At 39.3% G+C, this 17,246-nt stretch overlaps 1 protein-coding gene across 4 annotated transcripts in view; it reads right to left on the minus strand.

Moving 5' to 3' along the window:
* dlgap4b (discs, large (Drosophila) homolog-associated protein 4b) overlaps positions 1-17,246 on the minus strand; it is a 614,332-nt gene that overhangs the window by 18,108 nt on the left and 578,978 nt on the right. Inside the window, exon 9 of one of the 4 annotated variants that reach the window (XM_080204774.1) lies at positions 5,619-5,672. The exons of 2 other annotated variants lie outside the window; for them this stretch is intronic. In XM_080204774.1, the coding sequence (XP_080060900.1) occupies positions 5,619-5,672 (54 nt within the window). Of the gene's footprint in view, positions 1-5,618; positions 5,673-12,886; positions 12,908-17,246 lie in introns of those variants that run through there. One more of the 4 variants, XM_080204773.1, reaches the window with a different exon arrangement.

Raw genomic sequence — 17,246 nt, forward strand, 5'->3', positions numbered from 1 at the left:
AACATTCAAGGATTCAGCTTCCATCACCCTTTGATGAAGGGTTCTTAAGATCCATTCCAGTATTAGCCTGGTAAACTTTCTCTGAACTGCTTCCAATACATTAAAAAAAGGAAATACCTTGCACAGTACTGCAAATGTGGTCTCACCAATGCCCTGTATAACTGAAGAATAACTTCCATACTTCTGCATTCAATTCCCCTTGCAATAAACAATATAATGCTGCTCACTTTAATTACTTTCTGTACCTGCATACTAACTGTGATTCATGCACTGGGGCATCCATATCTTTTTGCATCTCAAGAGCTCTGGAATCTCTCACTGTTTAGATGAAGTGCTTTTTTCATTTTCCTTGCCAAAATGCACAATTTCACATTTTCCCCACATTATAATCCATTTGCCTGATCCTTGCCTATGTCTAATGCTTTGTAGCCTCCTAATGCCTGCTTTCAGCAAGTGTTACTCAATTTTCAGAGATTTGATCAGAAGTGTTCAATTTTGGGCTGAACCTCAGGACATATTAGAGGGTGTATAGTGCAGATTCACAAGAATAAGACCAGGCCTAAAAGAACTTAAAATTGTGATGAAAGGAATACACCATGAATTTGGCTAGTATCCCCACAAGTTTATATGGATTAGAGGTGATTTAAAATAATCAAGGACCTTGACAGTTTCTGTAACCGTTCTATTTCCACTGGTAGAAAATCCAGAACGGGGATGAACAATCTTAAAATTAGAGCTAGGCCATTTAAGTATGAATCAAGGATTTCCTTTCCATAGAAAGAGTGGTGGAATTCTGGAAATCTTACTAATAGGCTGTGGGTTCTAAGTCAACCTAAAATTTTAAGGCCAAAATCAATAGTTTTTTTAGGCATAAGAAGAAAATGCAAATAAATGGTATTGAGATATAGGTCTGCCAGTCAGCTAGATTAAGTGGTTAATTAGCCTCCTGTTCCTACAATTTCAAAGTTGAGCTTCCAGGATAAACAGGTTGTTGTGGATGTTTGAAAAAATCTTGACTAACAGCTTTCAGGGACATTACAACTTGTATGAAGCATCAGTCGCCTTGGCATGATGAACACGAGTTATATAAGTGAGCAAGAATGAAACTGATAACAGCAGAAATCACTTAATCAGTTTGGCAGCTACTATACTTAAGATTGATCATACTTTCATTAATAAATACATTTACTGTATTAACTCACATACAGGTCTTTGTTTTATAGACTAGATCAATGCTACGGGTATGACCTTGATGCAAATTCATTAATATCAGCTGCACCCCTCAGGGTGAAGGAGTGCTCTCTTTGTATACAGATGGTCTGTATGTAAATCAACAGATGAGAAAATAATCCTGTTGAAAGTGTCAGGTGAGAAATTTCAAGTACTGTAAACCAAAGCACAGCTAGCAAAACCATAGCTGCAAATCACCACAAAATCAATGTCAATTAAATTTAATTACCAATAAAATCTTGTTACTAAAATAAGGTCACCACCAAATTTAAGGCACATGAAAGTTAGAGAACTTGTTTTGCTTCAAATCTGGCTGATCTAGCTCAATACAAAGAGCGCAATTACTTACTTGGGTAATACCTGCATATCAATATAATAAAATTACTGTATCATTAAAAGGGCTGACCGGAATTAAGTGGACGGCCACTTCATTGAGGACCTTAGCAAGGCAAGCAAACTTGGTAATGGTGTATTTACACGCATAGCCAGAAGTATACCCAAGTATAAAATACAAAGCTACAATTGCAAGTGATTCTTTAAGTGCTGTATTCACACATTTTCAATTCCATTGTAGTTTATAATTTACATGAATATACGGAGCACCTGACTGCAGCTTCCAGGGATACTTGGCAAGATACTGCCTTGTTTCCTCATTGCACAACTCCTCAAACAAAAACCTCCACAAAATAATGGGCATACAACTGGTTGTCTTCTCAGCTCACGGAAAAAGCTAATTCCACAACACAGCTAAGACCTGGGGAATAAATGGTCTGACCAATAGACTGACCTGAACCTATCAGGAAACCTCAACTTCATTGGAAGTTTTTTTTTAATCTTTGATCATGGGATGTGGGTGTCACTGGAAAGGCCAGCACTTACTGTCCATTCCTAACTGCCCTTGAGAAAGTGGTGTGGTGTCTTCTTGAAGCACTGTAGCCCATGTGGTAGGAACATCACAGTGCGCTTAGGAAGGGAGCTCCTGGATTTTGAACCAGTGATAGTGAAGGAATGGTAATACAGCTCCAAGTCAGGAGCTGGCTTTGAGGAGGACTTGCATGAGAACACCACCTACTTCTGCTGTCCTTGCACTTCCAGGTGGTAGAGGTCACAGGTTTGGAAGGTGGCGTTGAAGGAACCTTGGTGAGTAATTGCAGCACACGCTGCTGCAACTATGCGATGACGGAGTGTGTTGTTTATTGTGGTGGATGGGTGCCAATCAAGCAGGCTTACTCTGAATGGTATTGAATTTTGAGTGCATATGGAGCTGCACTCATCTAGGCAAGTGGAAAATATTCCACCACAGTTTTGATTTGTACCTTGTAAATGGTGGACAGGATTTCGGGAGTCAAAAGGCAAGTTACTTACTGCAGAATTCCCAGCCTCTGACTTGTTCTTGTAGGCACTATTTATTGGCTGCTTTCTGGTCAATGGGAACCTTCTAGAATGTTGACAGTGTGAGGATTCAGCAATGGTAATACCACTGAATGTCACTAGAGATTATTAGATTTTGCCTTGTTGCAGATAGTCAATGCCTGGCATTTGTGTGGCATGGGTGTTACTTGCTACTTGTCATCCCAAGCCCCAATATTGTCCAGGTCTTACTGGATATGGACATGGACTGCTTTGGTGTCTGAGGAGTTGAGAATGGTGAACATTGTACCATCCTCCAAGAGAATTCCCACTTTCACCCTTATGGAAGAGGTGAGTCAGTGAGGGGACAGTTGATGGTTGGGCCTATGTCACTACCCTCAAAAACTCCTGCAGCCATGTCCTGGAACTGAGGACTCCCAGGGCAACTCTCCTCCAATTGTATACCAGTGTGCCACCACCTCTGGTGGGCCTGACGTGTTGGTGGACAGTGAAATCCACAGCATTAAGACATGATGCCGTGTATATATCAGGCTGTTGCTTGACTAGTGTCTGGTACAGCTCTCAATTTTGGCACAAGCTCCCAGATGTTGGTATGGAGGACTCTGCAGGATCCGGAGGGCAGGGTGTGCTGCTGTCACTTCCGGTGCACGTGTTGATGCTGGGTGGTTTGTCCTGTTCATTCTTTTTAAACTTTGTGTCAGTTTGACACAACCAGGCAGCCTGCCACATTGCTGTCCATCTGGAGACACGTGTAGATCTGCCATCCTAGCCTGGTCTGATTTACTTCCCGAAAGGGTATTAGTGAATCAGATGAGTGTTAATGACAATCAAAAATGGTTTTATGGTCGCACAAGATTAGCTTTTAACTCCATTTATTAATTGAATCTAAATTTTCACCAGCTGGCATGGTGGGATTTGAACCAATGTCCCCAGTGCATTAGTCTGGATTATTCCTCCAGTAACTTCGCCTTACATTACCACCTCCCATACATAATGCATTTAAACAGAAGTTGGGATTCTGGACTGAAATGACTAGACTTGCCTGATCTGGAGCTGGCTCAATTCTATTCGTATGGTTAAGTGATGACGTGGTTAAGTGATTAAGTGGTTAAGATACAGATATGCTGTTTTCCGATGGGGAAATCGAGAACATAAGGAAATATCTTAAAATTGGAGCTAGACCACTGAATTGTGTAAACAGGAGGAACTTTTTGAAATGAAGTGTAGACGAAATATACAATTCTCTGCCATCAAAAAGCTGCATATGCTATAGGTCAATTGAAATAGGTTCTTAAAATTGAGAGGCATGCTCCTGTACTTAATTTAGTGGCTGTAATCCAGAATGGCTCAACTAACAGCACTCAATACAAAGATAAATACATTACAAAACGTTAATTCCCATTTAATTCTATTTAACTGCTGGCTGGGTCCAAGATTAGTGGCCACGATATGCAATTAAGTACATGTATACATTTAGATTGTGATGGTAAATACTTACAGATTATGTATCAACAATTCTTGAGGCTTCTGCACAATTTTAGAAATAACAGCAAGTTTGTGACCTTCCAAGCATGAATTTCTTTTGACTTAAATTGGATGGTGACAGGAATGGCAAAAATAATTTCATTTTGAAATTCTGACTGACAGTACAACCAGTTACACTGAGAGCAGTTATCAGTTTGAAATCAAAGTAGATGTTGAACAAACATTTTTTTGGAAAAACACAAAGCAAGCTACTAGACTAAGATTTAATGATGAAACTAAAAATGCAACTACACCATAAAATTCAATTAGTCTTAAAATAAAAATCCAAGATGTTTTACAGTGCATGTGCAACACTGAATTGCATTTACTAAACATATAACAATTATCCCAACAAGAAAACAAGCGGTTTTGGAAAATATTTAGCCGATTTCAATACATCAGTTATTGCAGATACAGGAAGTACACACAATAGGATGTCCTCTACTGCCGTTGAAACACTTAGTGAAACTGGAATCAAATTATACATATGGATAACATAGTTATGTATACGTACAGTTCATAAACAAACTTAGTGAACTAGCGCACTTGCACATAGATGAGGCAGACAGACTAGTTTTAATGCTTCCTCCAACCAAACACTTCAGAAAAATATTTCTTCTTCCAATGCAAATGCCACCTTTTTGGACATTTTGGGTAGGAAATGTTAAAGTATGGATAACCTTTATGTTTCTGCTTCAACTGCACGTAACTGTGCTCAGCTTCCTGAGCAGGCAGACAGTAGGCTGAAACTAGTCAGTGTAAATGACTCTATACACGAAACAGTGTCCAAAAGTACACCAAATGAAATGCCATAAACACATTTAGGATTGACTTGCTGCAGAACACTTTGCTGCTGAAGCTGCATTTATTAAATTGTATCAATTTTCTCCAGGCAAAAAAGCAGAACTATTTCCTTATCGCATCATAGCAGCACAATACAATACAGGGTGCATGCACAAGCAGAGTAGCCCAGGAAACAAAATTTGCATTATGTGCCTGCATCATGATGCAAATGCAAGTTTCCAAGATACATAATGGGCCAATTGGATAGGTATTCCATTACTGCAGTGAGAGAACATCAACACTGCCAACATTCTAGTTGAAAATTATGTGCTACACCACAGCTGTGCTGCTACGGCCCATTTCACACTGGAAACATTTTTGGCACAATTTGCACTGGAATAAAGCCTCCAGTGTAAACAGGGCATCAATGAAGAAAATACAAAGTCAGCAAGGACAGTCAATGAAATAAAGACAACACAGATAGCAGAAATTGGAAGAAATCAAAGAAACAGTTAAGACGGAAAAGAGTGTTGGATACAAAAAAGGACAAGGAAACTTGATTTTTTTAAATTTACAAAGCAACATATTTTTCACATTCAAAAGCCCAATCATCAGATGATGCACCTGCTGCATTCTTGCAGCCAAGAATAAGTTGGTTCTGAAGCTCTCGTACGTATTACATCGTACATCACAAACACAGTATATCTTACCAGTAGACTCAGAATAGTTCCTCTTCAGCACAAAGTTTGTGGCCGGGTTTTTATCTGTGTGCAAAACGAAAATTTTTTAGGCAGCTGTTTCCAGGCGTGGAATAATTTGGAAATGTGCACCAATATCCCTTGGCCTGGTACGAGAAATCATCACTGGTTCAAGTTCTCTGCAGCAAATTATGGAGTCAACCTCACAGGCACATGGACATCCCTTCACATCCGACTTGATCGCAGCACTCTTGGTTTTTGTGGCATACAGATTCCAAACACTAAAGGTCTGGGCTTAACACAACGAAGAGAGATAGACAGCAACAAATCTAACCTCTTCTAATTTGAATTCATTTTTTTCTGAAGTATATTTTCAGTTTTCTCTGTAGAAATTCAACTCCATAGCATACAACACATTTGATCTAAACAAGAACTTTACAATGGATCGAAGGCCTTTGCAAATATGCTTTGTGGAAGGCAAACTTAAATGGTATCTTGTTCTAAAATTCTTCTTTCTGATAAGAACATGCTATATTCTGCAACATTCAATACATACTTTCAAGGCTGACATGTGACAAGTTCATTCTGAGGGTGCACCTCACTATTCAAACCATTCCTTAGGTACCAGTGCCACTATCTCAAATTACTTCTAGCCTAAATCTGCATTTAAAATTACAAAGAAGCATCAATTCAAATGTGGAACAGGAGAGGAAGAAATGGCAGCTGGAAGCCACTCAATTCATTTCACTAATTGTCAGGATTGTAAAACCTAAATTTACCCATCCTTGTCTTCTAATTTTCCACTTCTGTGCATCTGTCCCTTGTATTTGTGTACTGATGGGAAAAATATGTCTCCAAACGAATACCACTGACCAAAGGCACTTGGATGAACACAAAATGCATGCAAAACGATATACGTGACTACTAAGGAATGTAATCAATGGTTTAGCAAGTAGATCGAGTAACTGTTGCAATCCCCAGTTGATGATCCATTCGTTGATCACAAATGGGTATGACAAGAGTGCTATCAATTGGTCTTGGCTCTGTAGTGCCACGGAGGGGAAGCAAAATCACTGTCTCTTTTCCTGAGGGCTATTCAACAACTCCTGGTGGAAGAAATACATGTGCAACGTGGACAGCAACACACTCAATTGTGCAATTACTAAATCCTGTTATCTCGCCACCCCAAACAAATAAACAGCACTGAAACCATCAACTAGGCTCACAGAGGGACGAAAGCGACTTCATTGAAGTTCTGAACAGGACCAAGACTCAGAACCAAATGCCAGCAAGGAATCAATACCTGCAGCTTAGATGAGGGGAGAAATCAGGCAAAAATAAGGTGATGAATTAAATAATCCTTCAGCACATCAACTCTCACTGTGAATTTTACAATGCAATGAATGGGCAGCAATCCAGTTTACCCATGTTAAAATTGATTTCGACTGAAAAAAAATTGACCCTCGACAATATTCCAGGAACATTTTTAAATTTATTGCGCACAGACCACATTTTGCAATAGCAGTGATGACTAGAAGTGTTCACCACTATTAAGGGACATTGAAAATACTTACAATTGAATGGTATACCCCCCAAACTTTTTTGGTGCGTCTGTGGAAAGTACTGGAAATTGCATTCTTCAACATGTGTGAATACCACGTCTCTCAGTAAGATGGTGTTGGAACGAAGCTTCTGGAGCAGCCAAACAACTTTCACACCAGCTTCCTGACATCCACTTTGCACAATGTGAGAGCTCAGACATTAATGTTCAACTTGCTCCTTACTAGGGATGAACACTTCTAGCCTTCACTGTTATTTCTAGTGAAAAAAAAAGCCCCTGTGTTCATAATTTATACTGCATTGGCAGTATTTAAAATTAGTTTGAAAATGACATTCCCAAAGCACTTTATAGGTATAGCTGAAGGGTAAATCACTGTTGTAATTTAGAAAGCATGTAGTCCTGACAGCAATATTCCAAAAACAGCAATTAAAAGACCGGACTTTGTTCAGGACATTGGGAAAATTACCCCATTCTTCTTTGAGTAGTGCCAATAGGATCCTTTGGAGCCATGTCAGAAGCTGATGCTTTATTTTAATGTTTCTTTGAAAAGAAGGCACCTCAAAGTGCAAATGCACCTCAGTAATGAGCTGAAATGTCAGGTCGAACTATATATACACTCAAGTCCCTTCTGATTCAGAAGGGGGAGTGCTACCACAGAGCTAACGCCAGATGATATTCCATCACTGTTTCAAAATCTAAAAAAATGAAGGTGTATCACGTTAAACTTTGACAGAAGCTTATTATTCTACAGGGTATATTTTATAAACAAAGTAATAGTTGGCAACTCCACCCAAATTTTCAAATAATTTGGTACAGCAGTAAACACCAACTTTCACATCATAAATTTTTACATCTTATTCAAAAGTAATTAAGATTTCAATTGCTTTGAAAGTATCATTTGTTTCTGTAAGCTTCTGAACTTAGTTATTTGATTCATTTTAGAAAGAAGAAATGCACAAAAGAAATTCCACAGGCTTCATGTGTGTATGCAACAACTTGCATTTATAAGCTTATTTAACATAACATGATGAAGCTAGGCTTTACACCAAAAATAAACTAATTGGGCTGAAATCACTAGTTGAAGATTGCATTTCAATTTCTCCAATGGCCGAACATTTGCATCTGGGCTTTACAAAATCCAAAGCCATTAAACTGGAGTCAGGCTGCCTAGAAAAAGCCAAAGACAATTAACTTCAAAAAACGTGAATGATCCCATCTCCTTAATCATTTGCAAAACATTCAATCAGCTGTGTATTCAATTGGGTGTGAACCAAACATCAAACACAATAACTTTGGACAATGGACCCTGGCTGATTATGGCATTCAGCAATAAACTAATCATGTCTTAGTCATATCAACTTATGATAATATTTGGGTATTTGGTCAATTGGTGAGAATGTATCATGTAATAAGCCAGGTCTTTGTGTTTAAGAAACTGCTTTTCTCTAGGTTAGAGAACAGAAAAAGCAGAGAAAACAAGCAGCAGAATACCGAGCGAGTATTCTTTCTCTCCATCCAGCCTGCAAACTGAACCCTGATTGTCATCTGACCATCCACACACTGCAGTGTTTTAAGAATCAATCCAACAGCAGCTGAGGAGACCAGATAGAAATTGTCCAATATCTTTAAATTGTTCAGCCAGAGAATTTAGAAAGACCACTGGGCCCAATCTGAAACAATCCAAGGTATCAGGTTGCCAAATCTGTGTAGAAGCTACTTCTGAGTTCTAAAAACTGCTTAATCTAACCTCTGACTTTGTGACTTGTGTGCATTCATATGTGAGTGCATTGCAGAGCTTTATGATTTTGATTTAGACACTATTCTGAAAACCTTTTACAGTCACAACAATTAAACGTTCATTGAATTGGCAAGCTGACTCTTCAATAAAGAAAACCCATTACAGTCAAATTAAAGGCAAGAAAATGGGGGAGTAAATCTACCCTCTCTTATCTGATCATAAGCAGGATCTGGTTGGTTTGGGTCATGTTTAGAGTGCAGACTGTGCCAAACATCTAGGCCTGGGGGCTAGAGTTGATGGGAGTCCAAACTGAATAGCAGGTCTAAAAGACCAGCTTAAAAAAGGTCTTTCAGGGTTAGTTTTATTGACAGTAGCTGTGAATAGGAATTGCTGCTGCTTCCAGCATTTGGGCAGCTTTGTGTTGCGATGTTTTTAATAAGCCTGTCAGAAAACTACAAAGCTGCTCAAAAAGTCAATGGCAGCTATTTGATTGACAAATCCTGGGGATAATGTCATTTGTTTAAAAGTTGCAGATGCAATTTATGATGTATTGTTGATTGGCACCAGAGATGTCAGAATTGTAAGGTTGTACGAGCAAAGGAATTGGATTGCTTTGTAAATGCAGTGATTTCTTTGTAACCACTTTCCTAAAATCAGTTATTTTTTGTAAGAAATAAACTGAATCAGCATTGGGCCTGAAATTTCACCACTGTTATGGTCATTTTGCTTACTTCATGTAGGTGTAACGAAAGACAAAACCTGCATTTATACAGCACCTTCCATGATGTCACAAATTGCTTTTACAGCCAACTGAGTTCCTCTGCATTGTATCAATGTGTAATAGTTGATAACATTGCCTATGTTTTACCAAACAGGCCCGAGTTGCTGATAGGCGTAAGAATAAGCCAAACACCCATGTTAATACGTAATTTAGATGAGACTTGTGAAGAAGGTGGAATTGTTTTTTGAAAATGGAAATTTACTATGAGCAGGCTTTGTGCGATGAGATTACCAGGACAGGAGTGCATTAATGGGCTCACAGCGAATCACTTAACCTGGTCTACAATGCACATAATTCTCAAGAGTCTTTTCATCAACTTCAATCTTGTCCTTTTATCTTGTTATCCATTATCGTACTCTCTTGCTTTAAGAAGATATTGTAATAGTGATAAAGTTATATTGCATTATAGATGTTGAAAATATGTTGTAGTGAGAAGCAGATGTCTTCAGACTTGCTGATTAAAGACACATTATAATGGTGAACCATTCAGTTTTTATCCTCTGGCCTCTTAAAGGTTATGTCGCACCGAGACACCCAAGATCACTGTAGTTCAATCATTCCACTTGTTGCTCAGGAATCATTTGATCTTTCTATCCGATAAGATTAAGTGATAAAATAGAATCCAGTTTGTATGAAATTATATTGAATATCGTGCACCCTGGCAGGACCAAGGAAGTCTTTCACTTCCAGAGACTGGTAAAGTCTTGTATGGTTGATCTGGATTGCAAGTACTGAATCTTTCCCCTAAACATGAATTTACTGTCTCTGTCACCTTGGTGCAATGTGCAGAACATGTTAATGAGGGCTAAGGCAATCTCCAAAATCAGCATCATCTGTGCAATGTTAGATATAGTTAATGGAATATTTCTGTCAAATTAGTATTGGTGTTAAAGTAAAATTTGTACTCATTTATTTAACAGTTGCAATAGGATCATCTTAAGGGCACATACAAAATAATTGTGCATTACATTGTTGATTTTCTTAATATTAATGGCCCATGTTGCATATATAATCAGAATAGATGCTAACAATGGGCATCATCATTTTACTGGGACTTGATTGGTGGGTGAACTACTGGTGCATCTTGAAAGCAGGAATAATATTATGTATTATGCGGGGAGAGGCATGGGGAGCACTGCCCGCTCAGCGCCAGGGACCTGGGTTTGATTCCAGCCTTGGATGATTGTGTGGAGGTTGCATGTTCTCGTCATGTCTGCACAGGTTTCTTCTGGGTACTCCAGTACCCTCCCAAGTCCAAAGATGAGCAGTTAAGGTGGATTGGCTATGCTAAATCGCTCTTTAGTGTCCAAAGATGTGTAGGTTAGATGGATTAACCATGGTAAATATATGCAATTACAGAATAGGGCAGGGAAGCAGACCTGGGTAAGATACCCTGTTGGAGAGTCGGTGCAGATTCGATGGGCCAAATGCCTCTTCTGCACTGTAGATATTCTATGATTCCCACACCTGCTTTGAGTACACAATTGCACTGCAGAGATTTATAATGGGCCAGAAAACAGGAGAAACACCACGGCCAATTACTTAACTCTCTGGCGCTGACTATATCAATGTGTAATTATTATTTTAGAAATATAACCAATACATCAGAAACAGTTTTTGGTCTGTAAACCATAAATGCAACTAAACTTCTATGCACAATGAAAAGATTCCACCTGCCTATCTAAATGCAGCAATTTTGGGTAGTCATACACCAGCGAGTAGGTGCACATTTTAAGACATCCTCCAAAAAAAAATGAACTTCACCATTTTTATGTCAAAATCAAAAGTACACAAAGATGCACATTTTCTATATATTTTTATTTTTGGATTTTTTTTTAAAGAAACACATCACACTCGATCACCAACCATTAAGAGAAGAAACCCTGGTCAAAATTTAACGTCACACCAATATTGTTTATCATTTGTTTAAGTTTTAAAATTAAACTAGATAACAGACACACCAAACTTTGGATAGTTTGTAATTAAATACATTTACTGAGGCCACAAATTAACATCTGTGGAAGCATAAATGCATAGTACAAAGCAAGTGTGTATAATAAGAATATCCCTTACAGAGCTTATTGTTAAAAACACCAGCTGCCCAGTTTCCCTGACACGACGATTTCTAGTCAGTTTCCAAAAACTGTACGTTTAAAGGAGAACAGAGGATAGAAGGTGGTGTATTAACTTCTAAAGTGAAATGTCAGTCTGCAGAGAGGTAGCAACCATAATTGATGTTGACTCCCTCTAAAGAATGATTAAATGATACTGCAGTAGATGCCACTTACGAACACTGCTTCTTATACTACAGAACAGCACGATTTCTCCAAATATCCTTTGGATACTCAAATTCTAGATACAACGTTTACCATTTTAGTACGATAAAATGCTTGCTACCGATGGATGAGGTTTGAGAGGCAGTAGAAGGAACATTTTCCACTTGGTGGTGATCCAGCATCTAGATTCTAAATTGATGAGGTGGATTGCACCCATCAAGTCAATCTCCTCTATTCTTCTACTAACCTGCTGCAACCTGCTCCATTTTGCCAGCTTCTTGTGCTTCTCTATCTGCCACATCCTTCAGCTATTTACACGTTTGTCTTAGATTCTCAAGCCTCCCATTGTTTTACTTCTGCCATTTAACCATTTCCTGTTTTCCACGAACGGTTTTTCAAAAAAAAAGGCTATCTTTTTTGTGCACGTGTTGCCTCCTTCCTCTAATTCTGCTTTGTTTTAGATGCTCAGAAAATAAAATACTGGAAAATAAAGTAACAGAAAGCAATGGAAACATTCAATGGATCAGGCAGAATTTCTGGGATGAACGGGTATTTTGGATACAAATTCTTCAGACTATTTTAGCAAGTTTGCACACCCACGTGTTTCCAGCCTTCTGTGATTTCAGATTTCTAGTTTCTTGTTTTAATAAATGTGCCCAGCGCTCAGTTTGTAGCTGCAGAGGAGAGGATGAGGAAGAGAACCTGGGATTCCTGCTCTCAATCGCTGTGTAGAAATAGTTAAGGGTGGACAACGAAGGAGGTCAAGTTGTGATACCATCCAGTTTGCATTAAACCCAAAGAACAATAATGCACAAGAAAAATGAAAATTTCTAGGTTGCCATATGCATGTTTTTGCACCAAATGTACATTACTATTTTTGTATAAAATTAATATATAGTCAGGTAGAATGAATCAAATACATACTGTACCAACACCCAGCTGATGTGCTGATGCATGGTAACCTATAAAACAAATGATAGAACCTTCAATGTACAAGTTCCTTGTAAAAGACAGTGTCTTTTCTGCAACATCTCAAGATCACATAAACCTCAATGACGAACCACACAGCAACCTTATATAATTTAAATGATGTTAAGAGAAAAAGGAATTGGATTCCAGCTCAATAAATATACAAGACATCATAAAACAGTGTAAAGCACAGAAGGCATACAGCCACGGATGGACTTGTGATGCTCTTGTATGTTCTGAATTTCTACCATACTTATATTAAAAGCATTACTTGACCAATGTTTTGAACAAGTTTGGTGTCTGAACAAGAGTGCTGGCAGTGACCAATAACAATGGAATTTACTCGTATTCAGCTGTTGTGTACAAGTCATCACACAGCCAGGAAGTGAGTTATTCAGCTCATGTAAGGAGGGACATTATATCACAATAATTAAAAAAAAAAATCAATCCAGCAGCCTAAACAAAAGGATTGAAATCTTATGCTGAAACAGCAAGGTTATAACAGATTTTAGAGATACAAATCCTTGCAGTCTAAGCAGATGCGATCATCTGAACTCTAACAATCAAATTTTACAGGATGGAGGCAATACAGATAGGGAAATGCTTTGAAGGAACTGAAACATATTGATGAGCATTTTAAATGGGAAAGTTTGGGAACAGGAAACCAAAATAGATAAGCAAGGAGGAAAGTGAGCAGTAGTACAAGTAGTGGAGTTTGTATGAGGGGAAGACAAGCTTAGGCATGCGCTGGAATACTAATGAGAAAGTTTTGGCTTACAAGAATTTGTCCTTTTGAATGTTTAACTGGAAGAAACGAGTTAAAGCTGGAGGGTGGACTAGCAGTCTGACAGCAGTGAAGATGTTGTAAAGGGTGTCGGAGAGGTAGAGCTGCATGTCTAGAATATAATGACATCACTAGGGTAGCATGCAAATAGGGATTAACCTGCCAAAGTTAGATCCATGGGGACTCCAGGGGTAATGGTAGAAGGATGAAAGAAAGGAAAGCCATTGCAGCAGCTACTCTTGCTACAATTGGCTACTTGAGAGTGAATCCAAGCAAGGGCTTCCCCAGAACTGGATAATCGAGCAGTTACATAGAGTATAGAGGTTTACAGCATGGAAACAGGCCCTTCGGCCCAATTTGTCAAAGTGCTTTTTTAAAAACCCCTAAGCTAGTCCCAATTGCCTACATTTGGCCTCTATCCCCCCCATACCCATTTTACCCACGTAACTGTCTAAATGCTTTTTAGAAGACAAAATTGTACTTGCCTCTATTGCTACCTCTGGCATCTTGTTCCAGATACTCACCACCCTGTGAGAAAAAGTTGCCCCTCTGGACACTTGTGTATCTCTCCCTTCTCACCTTAAACCTCTGCCCTCTAGTTTTAGATTCCCCTACCTTTGGGAAATGATATGACTATCGAGCTGATTTATGCCCCTCATTTTATAGACCTCTATAAGATCACCCCTCAGTCTTCTACGCTCCAGAGAAAAAAGTCCCAGTGTATCAAGCCTCTCCTTATAACTCAACAATCAAGTCCTGGTAGCATCCTAATAAATCTCTTCTGCACTCTTTCTAGTTTAATAATATCGTTTCTACAATATGACCAGAACTGCACACAGTATTTCAAGTGTGGCCTTGCCAATGTCCTGTACAACTTCAACAAGACATCCCAACTCCTGTATTCAATATTCTGACCAATGAAACCAAGCATGCTGAATGCCTTTTTCACCACTCTGTCCACCCGAGACTCCACTTTCAAAAAGCTGTGAACCTGTACCCCTAGATCTCTTTGTTCTATAACTCTCCCCAACGCCCTACCAATAACTGAGTAAGTCCTGCCCTGATTTAATCTACCAAAATGCATCACCTCACATTTATCTAAACTAAAGAAAAATTGAACAAGTATTTTGGATTTCAAAATGTATTTTTAAAGTAATCTGTACACTTTAGCCAAAGGCAGGCTTCTCCAGATCATGAGAAGATGACAGGATGAGATGAACACATTCTTTGGAACAAATGAAACTACAGAATGTGTATATTCTTATCAGCATAATTTATGGATGGTTTAGGCTCCCAAAGCCATTGTATGATAGAGCCAGTTCAATTTGTACTGACAAGACAATGCTTCACAGACATGAGAAAATTAATGGCTGACTCTACCGCTGGTGAGAACAGTACTTTTGAACTCTATAGCCAAGAGTTAGGGGTTTCTAAGCAACAGGGGGATGCAGCAGCATCCAGATTCTACGGACTAATGAAATCCCATGATGTCAGAGGGTAAATGTAATGGGCTAAGGTATATGACAACTGTTAACAATGATTGATATTTGTACTAACGATGACTGGTTCAAAATAACAGGAAACGCGAACTTGAAAATGTATAATTGTCCTATGTATTGTAACTTCAGAGTGGTACTGGAATGCACAAAGCCTTCTCTTCAGAGGGGTGATGGACTGCCCAATGCTATCTATCCCTGTGATCGCTGGTCAAATAAATATCGTTAACCATCTAAAATGAGTCTTGGTTTTAGCGATACCTAGTTTCTGAAAAACTCTTCAATAGGCATGGTTACTTAATCGAAGGAGGGGGAGAAGTCAATCAAATAAGATATCAAATGTGACTTTCATTGAGGCATTGAAGTTGAGCTGAGGCAGGGCAAAAAGCAGATTGGAGACAAATAGGGATTTGCAGGAAGAATGGGCTCAGATTTTGGATGTAGCAGCATGTTTAATGACCTTGGCGAGGGAGAGATGTTTCTGATGGCACAGTGGTTTGCAAGGACCGAGTGGTTACATCATGGTTGAAATTCTTCTGTTGGTGGTGGTTGCGGGGGGAAGAGGGAGAGAAAAGATAAAATGATGGCTGCGTTTAAAAGGGAAATGGGACAGGAAGCAAGGAGGGGAAAATATTTAAAATGTCATCTAGAGCCAGGGAAGAAAGTTGGGTGGGAGTAGGAATGGAGTCTTGTGAACAAGATGAGCTTGCAGGGAGCAAGAGAAATACAGAAATTCATAGGATTAGGTCGAAGATAGATGGGAGCCTACAGATTTTTAGCTTGTTGGCAAAGGGTAAGAGTTGGCAGAGAGAAAGCAGCTGTGACTGCTTAATGGATTGTCCTAAATTTAATGACAAAGTCAATAAGCTTCTCAAAGTGAAAAAAAGAATAGAATAAACTAGCCAGACTGCAAGCGCTTTCACAAGGAAAAGGAAGCGAGTAGCTGAAGTAAACACTGGCCTCTTAGAAACAAAAAATAAATATTTTTGTGGATAATGAGAAAGTAGCCGAGATATAGGGCAAATATTTTGTTTCTGTCATCAGAATGGAAGACAAACAACTTATCAGGTAATCTGGGGTCTAATGTGAATGAGAAAATTAGAGAAAGAGTACCAGCAAAATTTATTTCTAAAATTTAACAAATCCCCAGGATCTGACAGCCTATATTCTAGGGTTCTAAAGGAGATAACTGCAGCAATAATGTATGAACTGGCTGGCATTTTCCAAAACAAGACTCGAACAGTTTCTGCAGATTGGGGCGAGGGAATCGAGATGAGGTGACGGGAGCAAGGAGGTTAGCTCGCAAATAAAGAAGGATCGTAGACAGTGTAAGAGGGAGGATAGACGGGTGATGGAGAAGGGGAGCGCTCAGACTGAAGGTTTGAGATGTGTCTATTTTAATGCCATGAGTGTAGTGAATAAAGTGGATGAGCTTAGAGCGTGGATCGCTGCTTGGAATTGTGATGTGGTGGCCATTACAGAGACTTGGTTGTCCCAGGGACAGGACTGGATACTTCAGGTGCCAGGTTTCAGATGTTTCAGGAGGGACAGGGAGGGAGGCAGGCAGGCAAAAGAGGTGGGGGAGTGGCACTGTTGATCAGGGATAGTGTCATGGATGTTGAGAAGGTGGACGTTGTGGAGGGATTGTCTATGGACTCTGTGGTGGAACTTCAGAACAGGAAGGGGTCGATAACTTTACTGGGTGCTTTCTATAGGTCGCCCAGTAGTAACAGGGATGTTTAGGAGCAGATAGAGAAACAGATCCTGGAGAGATGTAGTAATAACAGTTGTCATGACGGGAGACTTTAATCTCCCAAACATCGATTGGGTAAGGGGTTTGGATAGGGAGGAGTTTGTTAGGTGTGTTCAGGAGGGCTTCCTGACACAGTATGTGGATAAGCCTACAAGAGAGGCTGTACTCGATCTGGTACTGGCTAATGAACCTGGACAAGTGTCGGATCTCTCAGTGGGAGAGCATCTTGGGGATAGTGATCATAATTCTATCTCCTTTACACTAGCATTGGAAAGAGATAGG

Source organism: Carcharhinus amblyrhynchos, chromosome 16 (assembly GCF_965287045.1).
Source record: "Carcharhinus amblyrhynchos chromosome 16, sCarAmb.v2.hapA, whole genome shotgun sequence".
Classification (NCBI taxonomy): Eukaryota; Metazoa; Chordata; class Chondrichthyes; order Carcharhiniformes; family Carcharhinidae; genus Carcharhinus; species Carcharhinus amblyrhynchos.